General features: G+C 44.3%; 1 protein-coding gene across 2 annotated transcripts in view; it reads left to right on the top strand.

The window, feature by feature from the left end:
- The window catches only part of LAMC1 (laminin subunit gamma 1), a 151077-nt gene that overhangs the window by 114847 nt on the left and 19616 nt on the right, over positions 1-16614 (top strand). For both annotated transcript variants that reach the window (XM_045027225.1, XM_045027224.1), the window contains exons 2-12: positions 613-917; positions 1671-1801; positions 2448-2614; positions 5979-6167; positions 9493-9610; positions 9760-9858; positions 9970-10106; positions 13107-13229; positions 13336-13525; positions 13861-13973; positions 16212-16433. In XM_045027225.1, the coding sequence (XP_044883160.1) occupies positions 613-917; positions 1671-1801; positions 2448-2614; positions 5979-6167; positions 9493-9610; positions 9760-9858; positions 9970-10106; positions 13107-13229; positions 13336-13525; positions 13861-13973; positions 16212-16433 (1794 nt within the window). The remainder of the gene's footprint in view (positions 1-612; positions 918-1670; positions 1802-2447; positions 2615-5978; positions 6168-9492; positions 9611-9759; positions 9859-9969; positions 10107-13106; positions 13230-13335; positions 13526-13860; positions 13974-16211; positions 16434-16614) is intronic.

Here is a 16614-nt window from a genome sequence, read left to right as displayed (position 1 = left end):
TCCTGAGTTCTAAGAGTCGATAGATTTCACAGAGATGGGTTTTGTGAACCATTTCCTCTCTTTGGACTCAGTAGGATTTGGCAGTGATGAGTTTGGGATTCATAACAAGAAAACATTCTTGTTCCTATGATCTACAAAATTAAGATTAACTATATCTTGAGAAATTAGATTTTTTTAGCAGATTTTGTTGCAGTTCTTCAAACCCCATGAAAACAAATGGGAATGTTGTCCGGCCTGGGTAACTAACAGTTTATGCATGTGTAGAGGTCACATGAGTTTTAAGGTACAGTGGTCTGAAGTTTAGTACAGTATAATGTAGAAATTGCATAAATGTTCAGAAGTGCAACACAAAGTTGTCAAACAGATGGAACTGATGTCCATTATAGACCTGCTTTGGTGACACTTGAACTTGCCTTTCTGTGGGTTCTGCCAGTTTGAGGTCAGGTTTTCACCAGGGCTTTGTCATACATTTATAATGCGTTACTTGTTGTGAACTAGGCCAGCAGGGTTGGTACCGCCTTCTTTAAGGGAACAAAACAGTACAAAACTCTCTCTGCTCTAATGAACCATTTGAGTCTCATATCGAGGGTGTTTGATTTGTTTTGTCTACAGGAAAGGCCTTTGACATCACATATGTGCGCCTGAAGTTTCACACCAGCCGGCCTGAGAGCTTTGCCATCTACAAACGTACCAGGGAAGATGGGCCGTGGGTGCCTTATCAGTACTACAGTGGCTCTTGTGAGAACACGTATCAGAAATTAAACCGAGGCTTTATCCGGACTGGGGAGGATGAACAGCAGGCACTCTGCACGGATGAGTTCAGTGACATCTCTCCACTCACAGGTGGCAATGTGGCTTTTTCAACACTGGAGGGGCGGCCCAGTGCCTACAATTTTGACAACAGTGCTGTGTTACAGGTATGCGGGTAGGAATTGGATAAGAGGCATGCAAGCCCTTTGTTATCTGTGCACTATGGAAACCTATTAAAAACTAAATTCATATCTCTGATATGCTGGTAGGCTTAGCAAATGGATACAGTGAATAGTCCAGCATTTCAGAGATAATGGAGAAAAATAGATTGATATTAGAAACTGGATATTTGCCTCATCTGTATGTATATTTTGAGTATACTTCAAAAAAGTGCTGTTTTTCTCCCTCTGCCTCTCCCACCCAGATGTGTGTAGCAGTGCCTTTTTGTCTGGAGGTGTTTGGCTGCATATTTAGTATACATTAGATTTGTTTTCCATTCTTGCTGGGCTGTTTTGCAAGGGAACTGCTGTTCATTAGATTTGTACAGTTTTGCAAGTGCACATACTTGCATCTTGTTTTTTCTTTGCTGAAGATATTTTCTACTGCTTCTTAGTACATAGCAGTAAACGCATGAGAGGACGGGAGAGAGAAAGCACATAAAGTTAGTAAAGGAGCCTGGAAAATGTATTTGAATGTGGTTTACAAGGAAAAACATTTGAACCTAGAGGGAATCGCAAAAGTTTTAAGGCAGGCTCTCAAGAGATAAGGAGAGAAAATATTGGGTGGGCTTCATGAGTGACTTCTGGCACCAACCCTATTTTTATGTGAAAGCAAGTGCTAATGACGGGAACGCTATAGGGCATTTGAGCTTTGCATTGGTGGTTTGATTCTCATTTTGGTGGGGGTTTTATCTCCATTAGGAATGGGTGACGGCTACTGACATCCGAGTGACCCTCAATCGTCTGAACACCTTTGGAGATGAAGTATTCAATGATCCAAAAGTTCTCAAGTCCTATTATTATGCAATTTCTGATTTTGCTGTGGGTGGCAGGTGAGTAAATCATTACTAATAAAAAGCCATACTTAGTACTGGCATAGTGCTTTAATCATTAGACTGCTTTAAGGACATTAATTATACTAGACCCACTGAGATATGCTAAAGCAGAAGCACAGTAAAATGTGTTTTATGAAGCCTGTAATTACTTCTAACCAAAACTGTATCTAAGTGCATGAAAGAGCTGTTTCGCTTATGTCAAATGTAAATAGCTATAGCATGGGAACTTAGAAATCCACACAACACTCCCTCCTAGATCTTAGACTTTGTCTGCATTACCATTGCTGATTATAAACTGTAGGTAGACAAAATTGAAACTAAATAGATTTAATATTAATATTAAAAAAGAACCCACATGATATAATACTTGAGATGGTGGTCATTTTCATATTTAATTGACTTAAAAGCCTCAATTTTTTTATATGCCACAGAATTTCAGATCTGCCATAGAAACCAGAGTGGTCATTGGCACAAAACTTAGGTCAAGTTTTCCACAAAAGTTCTTCCATATTTAAGGAAGTGGCCAGATCTCTGAGAGTCTTCAGTCTCTAGGATATCAGCCTGTTCTGTGTGTGACCTGGACCTGGGGAGCTTAAGACATATTATGTCTGAAGTCAGTACATTCATTTCTCCTGTTCTGCAGGTGCAAGTGCAATGGCCATGCAAGTGAGTGTGTGAAGAATGACTTTGGGAAGCTGTCGTGTAACTGCAAACACAACACTTTTGGGGAAGACTGTGAGAAGTGCCTTCCCTTCTACAATGACAGGCCATGGAGAAGAGCAACAGCAGAGAGTGCCAATGAATGTTTGTGTAAGTGGCTTTGTACAAGAAAAATCTTTCTGTGGTATATTCCACCACCTCTACTCTGAGGCAGGTGGCAGCCAACCACAAGAAGTCTTTTTTACTATTTAGTTTCTCCCTTTCCCTTCCTCCTGGCAAGTCCCAATTTCTTCCTTACTCTGTCAAATTCTGTCCACACTAGAGTCCACATTTTAAACAATTTGCAAACACTTTTATGCCTGTGCGTTTTTGCATGGTGGCTCCATGTAGTTACAGCGCATGATGGGTGAGATTTTTCTAAAACATGTTAGTGACTTAGGAGCATAAGTGTCTCATTGATGGATCCATGGGGTCTGGTCTATGCCACAGCCTGTAACCAGTACCTTGGGAGTGACCTTTCTAGTGTGCCAAACTCCAAGGGTTCATGCAGTTCCACAGGGGCACATCCATGGCCTTCAAGACTGGGCCTTCAGGCATCTTTGATCCTGGTCTCTCCATGGCTCCTTGCAGTGAGCCAGACTCCTGTGAGAGGCTTGTGCTGTGCCTCTTCAGGGCTCTCAGTGAGTATTTGCAGTGACATCAGGCAGCCTCTTCAAAACAGAGTAGGATTTATTAGTCACCTGGCATAGAGAATCTGAAGGTCCTTAGCTCAGCAAAGAGAGGCAAAGTTAAGTCTATAGTCTATCCTGGCCAAGCCAGTGCAAAAAGTCTGCCAAGCTGCTGTGGACTCCATTTCTGGTTCTGGCACTTTGTCAGTTCAAGATGAGAGCTGCTAAGCCCCACCAAAAGCCAGCTCTTAACCCTGCATTCTGACACCTCTTGGTCCATTGTTCTCAAGCCTTGGCCCCTGCTCTGCTTTCCTGCCAAGAGGTGGGAGAAAACCTCCTTCCTCTGGGATGTTGGTTGCTAGATGTCAATGTCTTGGCGGTGGGGGTTTCCCATTGTCTTTATCCAGATTCTGTACTGAAATGGGTTAGTTTCAGCAGGCTCCAGCCAGTTCCTTAATGACACGTTCATTCCACTGCATACAGTGACATGACACAACAGCCATGTCTCCTGTTCTGTCCCAAGAGCAGATTTAATCCCCTTTTCATCCACTGTGTAGCAAGGCAAAGCATGGAGGAAACTAAGGCACCCATCAGCATTATAAAAATATTACAGAAAACTCTCCCTTCATCACTGGGACTTGTGCTTGTAAGTCACTTAGGCATTTTTGAAAGTCTTGCCTGTTACATTTGGAAACTACCCAGTCCGCACAAAATGGATCGCTTCAACTGAACATGTGAATAATGTAGAAGTTTGTAGCAAAGCCTTATCACAGTGAAATCCCAAATTTCCAGAGGAAAAAAGACCATACTCCTAGGGTCTCCCTCTTGTTTTGAGACAGAGCTAAAACTTAACCAAAGGAGATGTCTATTATCTAGAATGTAATGGAATTGTAATGTAGGACCCAAGGTCCTTTTGTGACAGAACCCATTAATTTAGGTATGTTGTTACCATTTATTATTTGTATTGTGGCACCACATTGGGTGCTCAGTAAGGATTTGGGTACCATCGTGTTAGGTGTTGTGCAAACAAGTTAGGTTCCTGCCTCAGTCTAGTATAAAAATATAGTAAATGCAATTGTCTGAGCACGCCCAGAGTAGAACTGACCCAGCAACTTGTTTAAAGAGGTTGGGACTTTGTTTTAGGGATGCATTTGAGTCCTAGCTATGGGGAGTCCCTTTTTTGGAAAAATGGATAGTTTTTGGTCCTTCATGGCATCCTAGTTCAGCATAAGTTATTTTACACTAACAAAGATTTGTGTGCCATTCTTCCTCAGGAGGACCTACAGAAATATGCCCAAGTGTCTCATGGTTCTTAATGAACACAATAATGACGTAGCTCTGAACTCCATTACCATGAAGCAGAAGATTGCTTAGCTTCTGGAAATAGGGTGTGGAATGATATCTGAAGGCTGAGTCTTGTGCTTATCAGTAGAAATACTTCACAGAATTGCTAGAAACTCCCATCCGAACTCCACCAGTATCACTGACAGATCCCTAACAAGGGGTGTGTTCTTATAGTAGAATACCTACTGGAGAATAGATCATAGAATATTAGGGTTGGAAGGGACCTCAGGAGATCATCTAGTCCAACCCCCTGCTCAAAGTAGGACTAATTCCCAGACAGATTTTTACCCCAGTTCCCTAAATGGCCCCCTCAAGGATTGAACTCACAACGCTGGGTTTAGCAGGCCAATGCTCAAACCACTGAGCTATCCTTCTCCCCAATAGAATTGCTTCATACAGTAGGTGCACACCACAAAATTATATGGACATGGTGCTTAGAGGGCCCCCAGAAGAAAGAGAAATGGGATTGTTTCTGGTGTGCAGCATACTGCAGGTCCTAATGAATGCAGTGGCTTTTTAACTGAAGAGTTCAGTTAGCATTCAGTGACCTCTTCCCTTTGCAGTCAGAGTCTTTCATCTCCGGAATATACTCAAACTTCATCCCGGTCCAGGCTATTGCAAAGGTGCAGTGGTTCTAATGTATCTCTTAAAACCAAGCCAGTTTATTTGTGCGGTCTTCTGTTAGGAGCTATTGCACCTCGAAGTTTACTTACGAGGGTGAATGGTGGAAGACTTTCAGACAGGCGCCTTCTTCCTGTCTGACTGTATATTAGTATTAAAAGGTCCCAGCTGTTGATACAAGTCCTGTGACTTCAGTTGACAGCCCAATGAAACCAGTGTCTTGTCTACCTCACTCCCTAGACATAAAAATCTCTCTGCATGAGAGGGAGAAGAAAGTTTTCTCACAGGACTTTCTGTAAGGCTTGTGTCACTGTTATCTTCTCTCACTGTTTTGCATGCCTGAAATAGCATTACTGTGTGGGAAGGCAGCAGGAAGGGTGGAAAGCTGTAGCCCAGCTGGCAAGGGAGCAGCATGGAAACTGTAGTATTCCTCCTGACATACGTAGAAAGCAGTGTTTTTTCAGCAGAGTATTTGTTAAGACTAGTTTCTTCCATCTAGCAGAGGGAAGGAAACCAAATACTTCTGGCTGTGCTGCTGTTTTCATTGATTGGAATGGCAAGAGCAGCGTTGTTTAGATTCCATCTGTCTTTGCTGATTAAGTCTGTGTGTACCAGCAGTACCTACATCCCTATCACACACTAACACAATGTCTCTGACTCCTTGACATCTGCTTTTCCTTCACCCCTGATAAATTTCTAACTCATTTTGTTTTTGTTGCATTGCTCTCTGATATAATAATCATGTACATCTTCTCCTGGACCAATTACTCTTCTGCTGACTTTCCTACACCTTGTTTCTGGGGCAGGTCTAGTATTGTAGGTGAGAGTAGGATACCTTCCTATGGATAGGAACTGATTTAACCTTGTGCTTTTTTCCACAGCCTGTAACTGCAATGGGTGGTCACAGGAGTGTTACTTTGATGCTGAACTGTACCGCTCCACGGGCCATGGTGGTCACTGCATTGGCTGCTTGGATAACACTGATGGTGCCAACTGTGAAAGGTGCCGGGAGAACTTCTACCGCCTTGGAAGTGAGGAAGGATGTCTACCATGTAACTGTAACACTGTTGGTAAGTCAGGATGCAGAATCTTCCGTCCTGTAAACTTTAAAAAAAAAAAAAAAAAAAAAAAAAAAGTGCACAACATAGAATATCAGGGTTAGAAGGGACCTCAGAAGTTCATCTAGTCTAAGCCCTGCTCAAAGCAAGACCAATCCCCAGACAGATTTTTGTCCCAGATCCCTAAATGGCCCCCTTAAGGATTGAATTCACAACCCTGGGTTTAGCAGGCCAATGCTCAACCCACTGAGCTATCCCTCTCTCCAACAGATGCTATTTCAACTTAGAATTGTTAAGTAACCTGCTCATATTTTGATCTGATTGCTTCAAGGAAAATGCACAGCAGCCAAGATCGTAGACTTTAAGCAGATACAATGCATATACAATAGTTCCTTTTCAAATGCATTCTAGAAGGGCTTTTTCTGTATGTTATAACATGGGCAAGGCCCTGGACATACCCAGTAGATGGAACTTTGGAGCTGTTGCAGTCCAGCAGAATTTTTTCAAATCATCTAGGTATCCAAAAGCAACAGTTTGAATACCTTGTTTTATTAAAGGGTGAATGAAATAAGACATTTGTGGTAGTGTATCTAAGCACCACAAAATATGAACTAAACAAACTTTTAAAAAAACTCTTTTAAAGGAAAGTCAAAATACTCTGCTGGATTTTTGCGGGGGGCGGGGGGAAGGAGGGAGAAAAAATGTCTGTCATAAGAACAAATTAATGGTAGTCAAGCAAATTACCTGACCTGTATAGGGATCAATCCCACAAGTAATAAGAGGAATGGGGAAAACAAAAAGGTAGTGGAAGCTACGGTAAGAGCTGATAATCCAAAATAGACCAGCTGAAATAAATTAGGTCTGGCACAGTCCTTCACTAGCTGCCTTGAGAGCATGTTGCAAGCACGATCTCCCTATGAACTCCAGAAGGGAAGTTCCACATTCAAAAAACTTTTGACCAAGAAAGGCATGCCCACACCCTTTTCTTTGCTGCCTCCACCCCCAAACTTTCCCTGGGCCTTACGTTAAGATCAAGTCAGGCCAACTGTAAATGCCAAGTACGGACATGGGAAGAGAGGTGATTGCTCAGGTATGTAGGGGCAAATTACAAAGGTCTTTATAACTTAATACTAAGCCCTTGACTTGTTGCCCAGGGTATGCTGGCATCCAGTGTGTATTAAAAGTGTGTGGAGTTGATTTAGGATGATATTTTTATCTACGTAATGTTTTTATAAACAATTATAGACTGGATCACACAGGGAGTTTGAACTTTGACTGTATATGGGAAAGGTTTTGTGAGTCCTTCGCTCTTAATTATTCTGTCTGGTTTAATCTTCTTATAATTGTTTCACTTGCTGTTACACACAGCCTTTTAGTGCAGCCTGAAATGGAAGGCAGAAACCATTCCTTTTTATACATAAAAAGTTGCATGATATTACATATTGGTTCACTTATTAGCCCTTAGAACACTGACATTTTCCCAGACTGCTAGCCAAACAAATGCCTGGGAGAAAACATTCTGTCTTCAAAGAGTTAAAGAAACTGAGTAAACTGTGTCTTGAGGACCAAACTCAGGGAGCATGTTTGTGTCCCTTTCACAAGGGGGGGGGGAGGTCAAAATTTTCATTCAGATGCAATTTTATAAAACGTAGCTTTAAGACAGTTCCTTGCTACAAATGTGAGGCTTGCTTTGGAGTCTGTTAGAGGTCATGTGTTCCTCTACCAATCCTCCTCAATACTGTTCGGTTTAGCATTCAAAGTCTATCAGTGTGATGTATAGTGGTTTCTTAGCATTTAAATTCTACCAGTATGACGTACGGCATGTGAGCTATGTGGGGCCAAGTGTTCCTTCTCAGTGCTCTTGTCATCTGGCCTCCTGATAGGGAGGAGAAGAAGTTTGAGCTGTTCCAGCACTGTGTCCTTTAGGAGCTCACTCCCTGATCACAGACAGCAAAAGAGAAGGCTGACCTGGCCAAGAATAGCCCATGCTCAGGAGCCTATCTTGCAATACAGGAAAGTTGGGGAGAGCCCAGGCTGGCTGAAAAAAGGAAACCTACATGTAGACAGTCTGCCCCCGAGCATGGGCTAGGAGAGGGGGCCTGTTGGGTATTATCTGTGTGTGAGCTTGCAGCACTTGTAGACGTGGTGGGGCTTAAGAAGGCAGAGAAGTGGGAGTACCAAGGAAGAAAATCTGTGTGTGAAGGGAACTAATGAGGAGGTACCTAGGCAAAGGGGGAAATGATGATTGGGGTGCAGAGAAGAGACTTGGGAAAAGGAGGGTGGGGAAAAGGAGACTGCGAGTGTTGTACTGAGGGAAGGATAATGAGAAGGCATGGGATAAACTGGAGATGCAGAGATAACAGTGAGAATGGAAGAGACAGAAGGGAGAAAACCCAATGGAAAGGAGCAAAAATGGTACAAGGAGAAAATGAGAATAGAAGTGGGAAATGGGATTGAGAAAAATGGAAGGGGAAGCAAAACAAGTGCAAGGTCAGTACAGCTTTATTTCGGATGCACAGATGTGAAGATAACATTTGAGTGAAGGTTTCTAACCATTAGAGGAGTGAAGTTCTGGAACAGCCTTCCAAGGGGAGTAGTGGGGGCAAAAGAGATATCTGGCTTTAAGACTAAGCTTGATAAATTTATGGAGGGGATGGTATGATGGGATAGCCTAATTTTGGCAATTAATTTGGCAATGGATCTTTGATTATCAGCAGGTAAGTATGCCCAGTGGTCTGTGATGGGATGTTAGATGGGTTGGGATCTGAGTTACTACAGAGAATTCTTTCCTGGGTGCTGGCTGGTGAGTCTTGCCCACATGCTCAGGGTTTAACTGATCGCCATATTTGGGGTCGGGAAGGAATTTTCCTCCAGGGCAGACTGGCAGAGGCCCAGGAGGTTTTTCGCCTTCCTCTGCAGCATGGGGCACAGGTCACTTGCTGGAGGATTCTCTGCAGCTTGAGGTCTTCAAACCGCAATTTGGGGACTTCAATAACTCAGGCATAGGCTAGGGGTTTGTTATAGAAGTGGATGGGTGAGATTCTGTGGCCTGCGTTGTGCAGGAGGTCAGACTAGATGACCATAATGGTCCATTCTGACCTTAAAGTCTATGAGTGATGTCATGGGAGATACACGTTTATGAACCGTCATGTAAATCAGATGATGCCCTTAGGCTCTTGGCAAGTTTTCATTCCAGACCTTGGCGTGACACATCACTGTTCTTCTGTTCCCTCTCCCTGCATATCCCCCAAAGCTCTCTTAGCACACAGTTTGATCTGCAACAGCTAATGTAATCACACGCTCTATTAAACTTCCCTTTTTTCTCCTGTTCCCATAGGCTCTCTCAGCACTCAGTGTGATAACTACGGCCGGTGCAGCTGCAAACCAGGTGTGATGGGAGATAAATGTGACCGATGCCAGCCAGGGTTCCATTCCCTCTCAGAGGCTGGGTGCAGGTAAGGGATTCTTTTCCTGTAGTTAAAATAGAAGAAGAAGCTACTGGTCAAGAGGGGAGTGTGTGAATTTTCCTGTAAACTTTCTTCTCTTCGGGTTTCTGTACCCAGTTCTCAATGGGTTTCTTTCTCCTCTCCACTGTCTCCATCAGGCTGTGTTCATGCAATCCTACTGGCAGCACAGATGACTGCAGTATTGAAACAGGGCGATGTACTTGCAAGGACAACGTGGAGGGATTCCACTGTGAGAGGTGACTCGCCCTTTCAATAGCTCTGTTGCATATGTCTCAGGAGTGTTCTTGGTCGCTGTGTGTTTTGGAAAAAAGATGAAGAAATAACTTCTTACTCTTGCTCATTTTTAGATGTAAACCTGGATTTTTCAATCTGGATCCAGCCAATCCGAGGGGCTGCACCCCTTGCTTCTGTTTTGGTCACTCCTCGGTCTGCACCAATGCCATTGGCTACAGTATCTACAGCATCGTCTCCAACTTCCAGACTGGTAAGGACAGATCTTCCTTTGACTTCAAGGCTGTGCTATGGACTTCAATCTAAAAATTAACTCTTTCCTTCTGCTCCTCTTCCCCTTTCCCTGGGCTGGGTTACTGTAGCCAAGGCATTCAGACTGTAGGTACCTAAATATGTAGCATCACTTTCAGAAGTGCTGAGTACCTACAATACACATTAAAGTCAATAGGAGGTGTTCAGTGTCTTCAAACATCAAACAATTTTTTTAGGTGGCCAAATATGGATTTAGGTGCATGACTTTAGGCATCTAGGTTTGAAATGTTTTAATATATATGTGTACTGAGGATGTAAACATTTCTCTTTATGCTTAATGCCGGAGCTAGGAGAAGACATTTGCACAATTTGAGAACCTAGCCAAAAGTTTGGGCTTCTAAACTTTATAATATAACAACTCTTGGGTTTTGAGTTCAGTGTGATTTTGGCAAAATGTGCCTTCTGGCTGGCTGCCTCCTGTTGTTTTCATTGGTAGTCCTAGAATCAGGGCAAGACCCACTTTTCGTACAATGTCTTTTTGCTTTCATGCAGCAGTAAGCTGTATGGGCTGCTATGCAGCTTGGAAACCATGTTTCTTAATTAAAATTCCTCTGGAAAACAAAAAAATGTTTTATGGAAGCCTGAACTTCAAAGTATGAAAGTCTCTACAAATTTCACAAAACCCCAGATATTTGCAGTTCTCCCATCCCTACTTAGTGTTATGTTTTTTCTGGTGATAGAGTGGTTTAAAAACCTCTGCTCTTTGGGCTTAGCTACACTAGAAAGTTGCAGCGCTGGTGGAGGCTTTCCAGCGCTGCAGTTAGTAACCGTCCACACCTGCAAGGCACATCCAGTGCTGCAACTCCCTGGCTGCAGCGCTGGCTGTACACCTGGTCTGGTTGGGGTGTAACGATTGCAGCGCTGGTGATCCAGCGCTGCTCATCAAGTGTGGACACACACCAGCGCTGTTATTGGCTTCCAGGGTATTAGCAGATATCCCAGAATGCTTTTATAAATTACTCTGTTTGTTTTGTTATGCAGCCTCTCTTTGTTTTGTTGTGAACTTGGAGCTCCGGAGCTCCGTTGATCCCGGAGCTGCTTATAACACAGCTCCTGTTTGCTTTGATCAATCTGTACCTGGCTGTGAACAATCAAATGAGATAATGAGGCAGGCAGGGAGTGAGTGTTTGCTTGACAGAGAAACAGCGGGGAGTCCGTTTGGATGCAGGCTGTTTGCAATTAAGAGTTAAGACTAAGGGGTCGCGAACATTTTCTGATTTTTCAAGGCAGGAAGCTAAACACACAGTGTTGGCTCCAAAAATCCACTCTCTCTCTCTCCCCCCGCTCCCTGTCACACTACACCACCCCCACCCCTCTCTTTTGAAAAGCACGTTGCTGCCACTTGAACGCTGGGATAGCTGCCCATAATGCATCACTCCCAACAGCGCTGCAAATGCTGCAAATGTGGCCACACACCAGCGCTGGTAGCTGTGTGTGTGGCCACACACCAGCGCTGTCCCTACACAGCTGCACGACCAGCGCTGTAACTCCCAGCGCTGCAACTTTCAAGTGTAGCCAAGCCCTTTGAAAGTTAGAGAAAATGGTGGGCATAATGTGTGTGAAGTTAGCACTTTGTAGGTTCTGGGTTGAACTGGTAACATAGCAGTTTCTCTTTGTAAAAGGGTGGAAATAATGACACAAACTTCCTAAAGCATGTTAGCACCAGTGCATAAAATGTAAGCTAGAAATTCCCTGGGTGACACATTGTGTTCCATGCGTGATATGGTATCTGTGACGGGTTTGGTCACAGAGACCCCCTTGGAATTGTCACCTGATGTGCTGAAATTACCTCTGAGCCCGTTTTCCACTGACAGCTTGGGACGCCAGAACCCTTCCTTGTTGAGCCAGACATGCTTGTCTGCTGCAACACAGACCCAATCTGGTCCATGCCCCCAAAGCTGCAGACTGTAACCAAAAACTGCTCAGCAAATCACCTATCTCCAGCACCAAGACACCCAGCTTCCAGTGGGATCCAAACCCCAAATAAATCTGCTTTACTCTGTATAAAGCTTATACAGGTAAACTCATAAATTGCCCGCCCTCTATAACACTGATATAGAGACATGCACAGCTGTTTGCTCCCCCAGGTATTAATTGCTTACTCTGGGTTAATTAAGAAACCAAAGTGATTTTATTAAGTATAAAAAGTAGGATTTAAGTGGTTTCAAGCAATAACAGACAGAACAAAGTAAGTTACCAAGCAAAATAAAACAAAACACGCAAGTCTAAGCCTAATAGATTTAAGAAACTGAATACAGGTAAATCTCACCCTCAGAGATGTTCCAATAAGCTGCTTTCACAGACTAGACTCCTTCATAGTCTGGGCCCAGTCTTTTCCCCTGCTACAGTTTTTGTTAGTTCCAGCTCAGGTGGTAACTAGAGGTTTTCTCATGACTGCCAGCCCCCTTTGTTCTGTTCCACCCCCTTTTATAGCTTTGGCACAAGGTGGGAATCTTTCGTCTCTCTGGGTCCCCACCCCTCCTTCTAAATGGAAAAGCACCAGGTTTAAGATGGATTCCAGTACCAGGTGACATGTCCTGTGAGACCCCAAACCTCCATTCTTTCCAGCCTGACTCACGAATACAGGAAGGCTTGCAAGTAAACAGCCATTTACGACCAGTTGTTTTAGTTAATGGGAGCCATCAAGATCCTAAGCCACCCTTAATGGCCCACACTTTTTACATAATTACAATAGGACCTCCAAGTAATACTTCATATTTCTAGTTTTAGATACAAGAATGATACATTCATACAAATAGGATGAACACAGTCAGTAGATTATAAGCTTTGTAATGATACCTTACAAGAGACCTTTTGCATGAAGCATATTCCAGTTACATTATATTTACACTTATATACATATTCACACATAAAACATATGCAGTGCAACGTCACAGTATATACCTTATAGAGCATTTCCCCTAGTAAATCTGTATTTCAGGGGAGGAAGAGTGGCGTGCTGAACAGCGAGATGGCTCTGAAATTTTACTCCAGTGGAGTGCGGAAACCCAAGACATCTCTGTTATCTCAGACAGCTATTTCCCTATCTATTTCATTGCACCTGGTAAGTAGAGTCAGAGACAAGGTTCTCTCTAAAAATTTACCATGTTACCATATAGTAAATCTTCACTTTTCTGCCCCTAATTATAAGAGTTTTGTTTCTGTTTCAGGCAAGTTTTTGGGCAACCAGGTTTTGAGTTATGCTCAAAATCTGACCTTCTCCTTTCGGGTGGATAGGCAGGACACTCGTCTCTCTGCAGAGGACCTGGTGCTTGAAGGGGCTGGGCTTAGAATATCTGTGCCTCTTATTGCTCAGGGCAATTCCTATCCTAGCGAGAACACAGTGAAGTATGCCTTCAGGTGAGTGAGTGTTCCCTGTAACATGGAAAGAGTCGGGGCTGACTGTGGAGGAAGGAGAGTAATTGCTGTAACAGGAATCTAGCCTGGGGTGGACAGTGTTCTCAGAAGGCACAGTAAGAAAACCAGACCTGTTAAGGTTTTTTTTTTTTTTCAAAATGGAATTCATAATCATGCCATCAGATGAATGCAGTGCATATGGCCTAGTAGTACTACATAGTTATATCCTAAGTGTGTTGTAACAGCATATAATTGCTCAAATGGTCCATTGAAAGAGCACAGCCATCAGCATGTGAAAACTGTAAGCATAGAAAATTATTCATGCCTCTTCTCCATAGGCTCCATGAAGCAACAGATTACCCGTGGAGGCCTTCTCTTACCCCATTTGAGTTTCAGAAGCTGCTTTACAACTTGACTTCTATCAAGATCCGTGGGACATACAGTGAGAGAAGTGAGTCATTCCACTACTTGGGAAAGTGGGTTTAGGGTGACTTTAGTATTTTTGTCATGACCATGCATAGACCTGATTAATGAAAATCTGGAGCAGACCAAATTCACCCCAGAATTCTGAAGGAAGTGGTCGCAAAGATGCCAGGATTCTTTAACACAGGGGTGGCCAACCTGTGGCTCCAGAGCCACATGCGGCTCTTCCAGGGACGGCTCCAGGCCCCAGCAAGCCAAGCGTGTGCTTGGGGCGGCACGCCGCGGGGAGCGCTCTGCCGGTTGCCGGGAGGGCGGCAGGCAGGGCTCCGGTGGACCTCCCACAGGCATGCCTGCAGAGGGTCCGCTGGTCCTGCGGCTTCGGTGGAGCTGCGGGACCAGCGGACCCTCCGCAGGTACACCTGTGGGAGGTCCACCGAAGCCGCGGGACCAGCAACCGGCAGAGCGCTCCCCGCGGCGTGCCGCCGTGCTTGGGGCAGCGAAATGTCTAGAGCCACCCCTGGGCTCTTCAGACGTTAATATGTGGCTCCTTGTATAGGCACCAATTCTGGGGCTGGAGCTACAGGCGCCAACTTTCCAATGTGCTGGGGGGTGCTTACTGCTCAACCCCTGGCTCTGCCACAGGCCCTGCCCCCACTCCACCCCTTCCCATCCGCTCCCCTGAGCCTGCCGTACCCTCGCTGCTCCTCCCGCCCCCCCCCCCGATCCTCCTGCGCACCACGAAACAGCTGATCAGGAGGTGCGGGGGGGAGAGCTGATGGGGGGGCTGCTGTCGTATTACTGTGGCTCTTTGGCAATGTACATTGGTAAATTCTGGCTCCTTCTCAGGCTCAGGTTGGCCACTCCTGCTTTAACAAGTGTGGCACCTACTCTACTGCTATTACACTTGTAATGTAAAGAGGAAAGAGACAGGAAAACACAAAACTGATGAGAGATAATTGTTCTAAGTGGGAAGGGCCTGATCCCAAAACCTCCCCATTTTACAGAACCTCTGTTTACTTAGAACATAAGAATGGCCGTACTGGGTGAGACCAATGGTCCATCTAGCCCAGCATCCTGTCTACCGACAGTGGCCAATGCTACGTGCCCCAGTGGGACTGAACCTAACAGGTAATGATCAAATGATCTCTCTCCTGCCATCCATCTCCACCCTCTGACAAACAGAGGCTAGGGACACCATTCCTTACCCATCCTGGCTAATAGCCATTAATGGACTTAACCTCCATGAATTTATCCAGTTCTCTTTTAAACACTGTTATAGTCCTAGCCTTCACAACTGCCTCAGGCAACCTACTTAAGTGGGAGTTCCACATAAGGAGGTGCTGTGGGAACTGGCTCTGATTAGGGACAGAACATCGATGGCCTTGAAAACCGTTGAGAGATTTTCATGCTAAAATAAATAGATTTAAAAAAAAAGTAAGAACTTCTTAGATTGGGAATCTACAAGAATTTGAAGTGGAATATTTTTACACAAGAGGAATGTACCGATAATAGAATAGAGGGTAGGAAGTGGGCAGTGTGACTTATCTGATGAGCATTCCAGCTGCTGCTAATATCCCATGATCCTTGGGGTTCTGTTTGGAGTTCTAGGGTTGTTACACTAGAGCAAACATCCTTATGTCAACATATAACAATCATTTTACATCTGTCATAGAGCTCTTCCTAAGAGGAATTACTAGGGAAAGTCACCTTAAGATACCAAGAGGAGGTGACTTTGGAGGAGAAAAACCCAAAAGAGAGTGGGCAGAGGGATGTCTAGGTAGTTTCTTCTTTCTCTTACTGTGAAAGTGTGGTTCTGATGAAGAATCCACTGCATACAGGGCTTGTCTGTTCTTGTAACAGGGAAGGTTAGGAACCATTCTTGGTTTCTGAATGGAACTATAAACAGTGCACACACAAGGCATGATTTGTACTGCCAAAATGTATTTACACAAATCGTGTTCTTTGCACCCTGCTATGTTTTGTATGACGGCTGTTTGGCAAGCTACCAGCTCTACATACCTGTATCTCATCCATAGGGAACTGCCCTCTCTGCTTTCTGGCCTTTGTTCTCTCTGGGTTACCTGGCATCCTTCTCACATCAACCTAAGCAACTGCTGACTTTGCTGCTGAAGTTATAGCAAACACATCTCTTCCAACACTGTGCGGTCTATCTCTGACTTGTGTGTAAATATACTGTATTGGGCTCGTATCATACCGTTTTTCATGTGTGGGTAATTAAATGCTTCTCTTCCCAATCTCTTTCCAGGTGCTGGATACCTGGATGATGTCACTATTGTGAGCGCTCGTCCTGAGCCTGGAACCCCTGCAACCTGGGTGGAGAGCTGTACCTGCCCAGCAGGATACCATGGGCAATTCTGCGAGCACTGTGCCCCAGGTTATAGGAGGGAGACACCTAGCCTTGGGCCATACAGTCTGTGTGTGCTGTGTACCTGTAATGGGCACAGTGAGAGCTGTGACCCAGAGACTGGTAAGGAGGAAGATTGGGGGTGAGGGGGGCAGCAGCAGGAGATCTGATTTTTTTTTTTGTTTTGTTTAATTTTTTTTCTTTCTATGTGAGTAATGGGATGGGGATAGTGACTGGAACAATATTAAAAACATGCACTGGTATTTTTCTCTTCCCTCCTCCCCCTTTACTCCCCCCTCCCCTC

This window comes from Mauremys mutica, chromosome 8 (assembly GCF_020497125.1).
Source record: "Mauremys mutica isolate MM-2020 ecotype Southern chromosome 8, ASM2049712v1, whole genome shotgun sequence".
NCBI classification, from domain to species: Eukaryota; Metazoa; Chordata; order Testudines; family Geoemydidae; genus Mauremys; species Mauremys mutica.
Note: the sequence above shows the minus strand (reverse complement) of the source record. Positions and strands in the feature narration are given on the sequence as shown.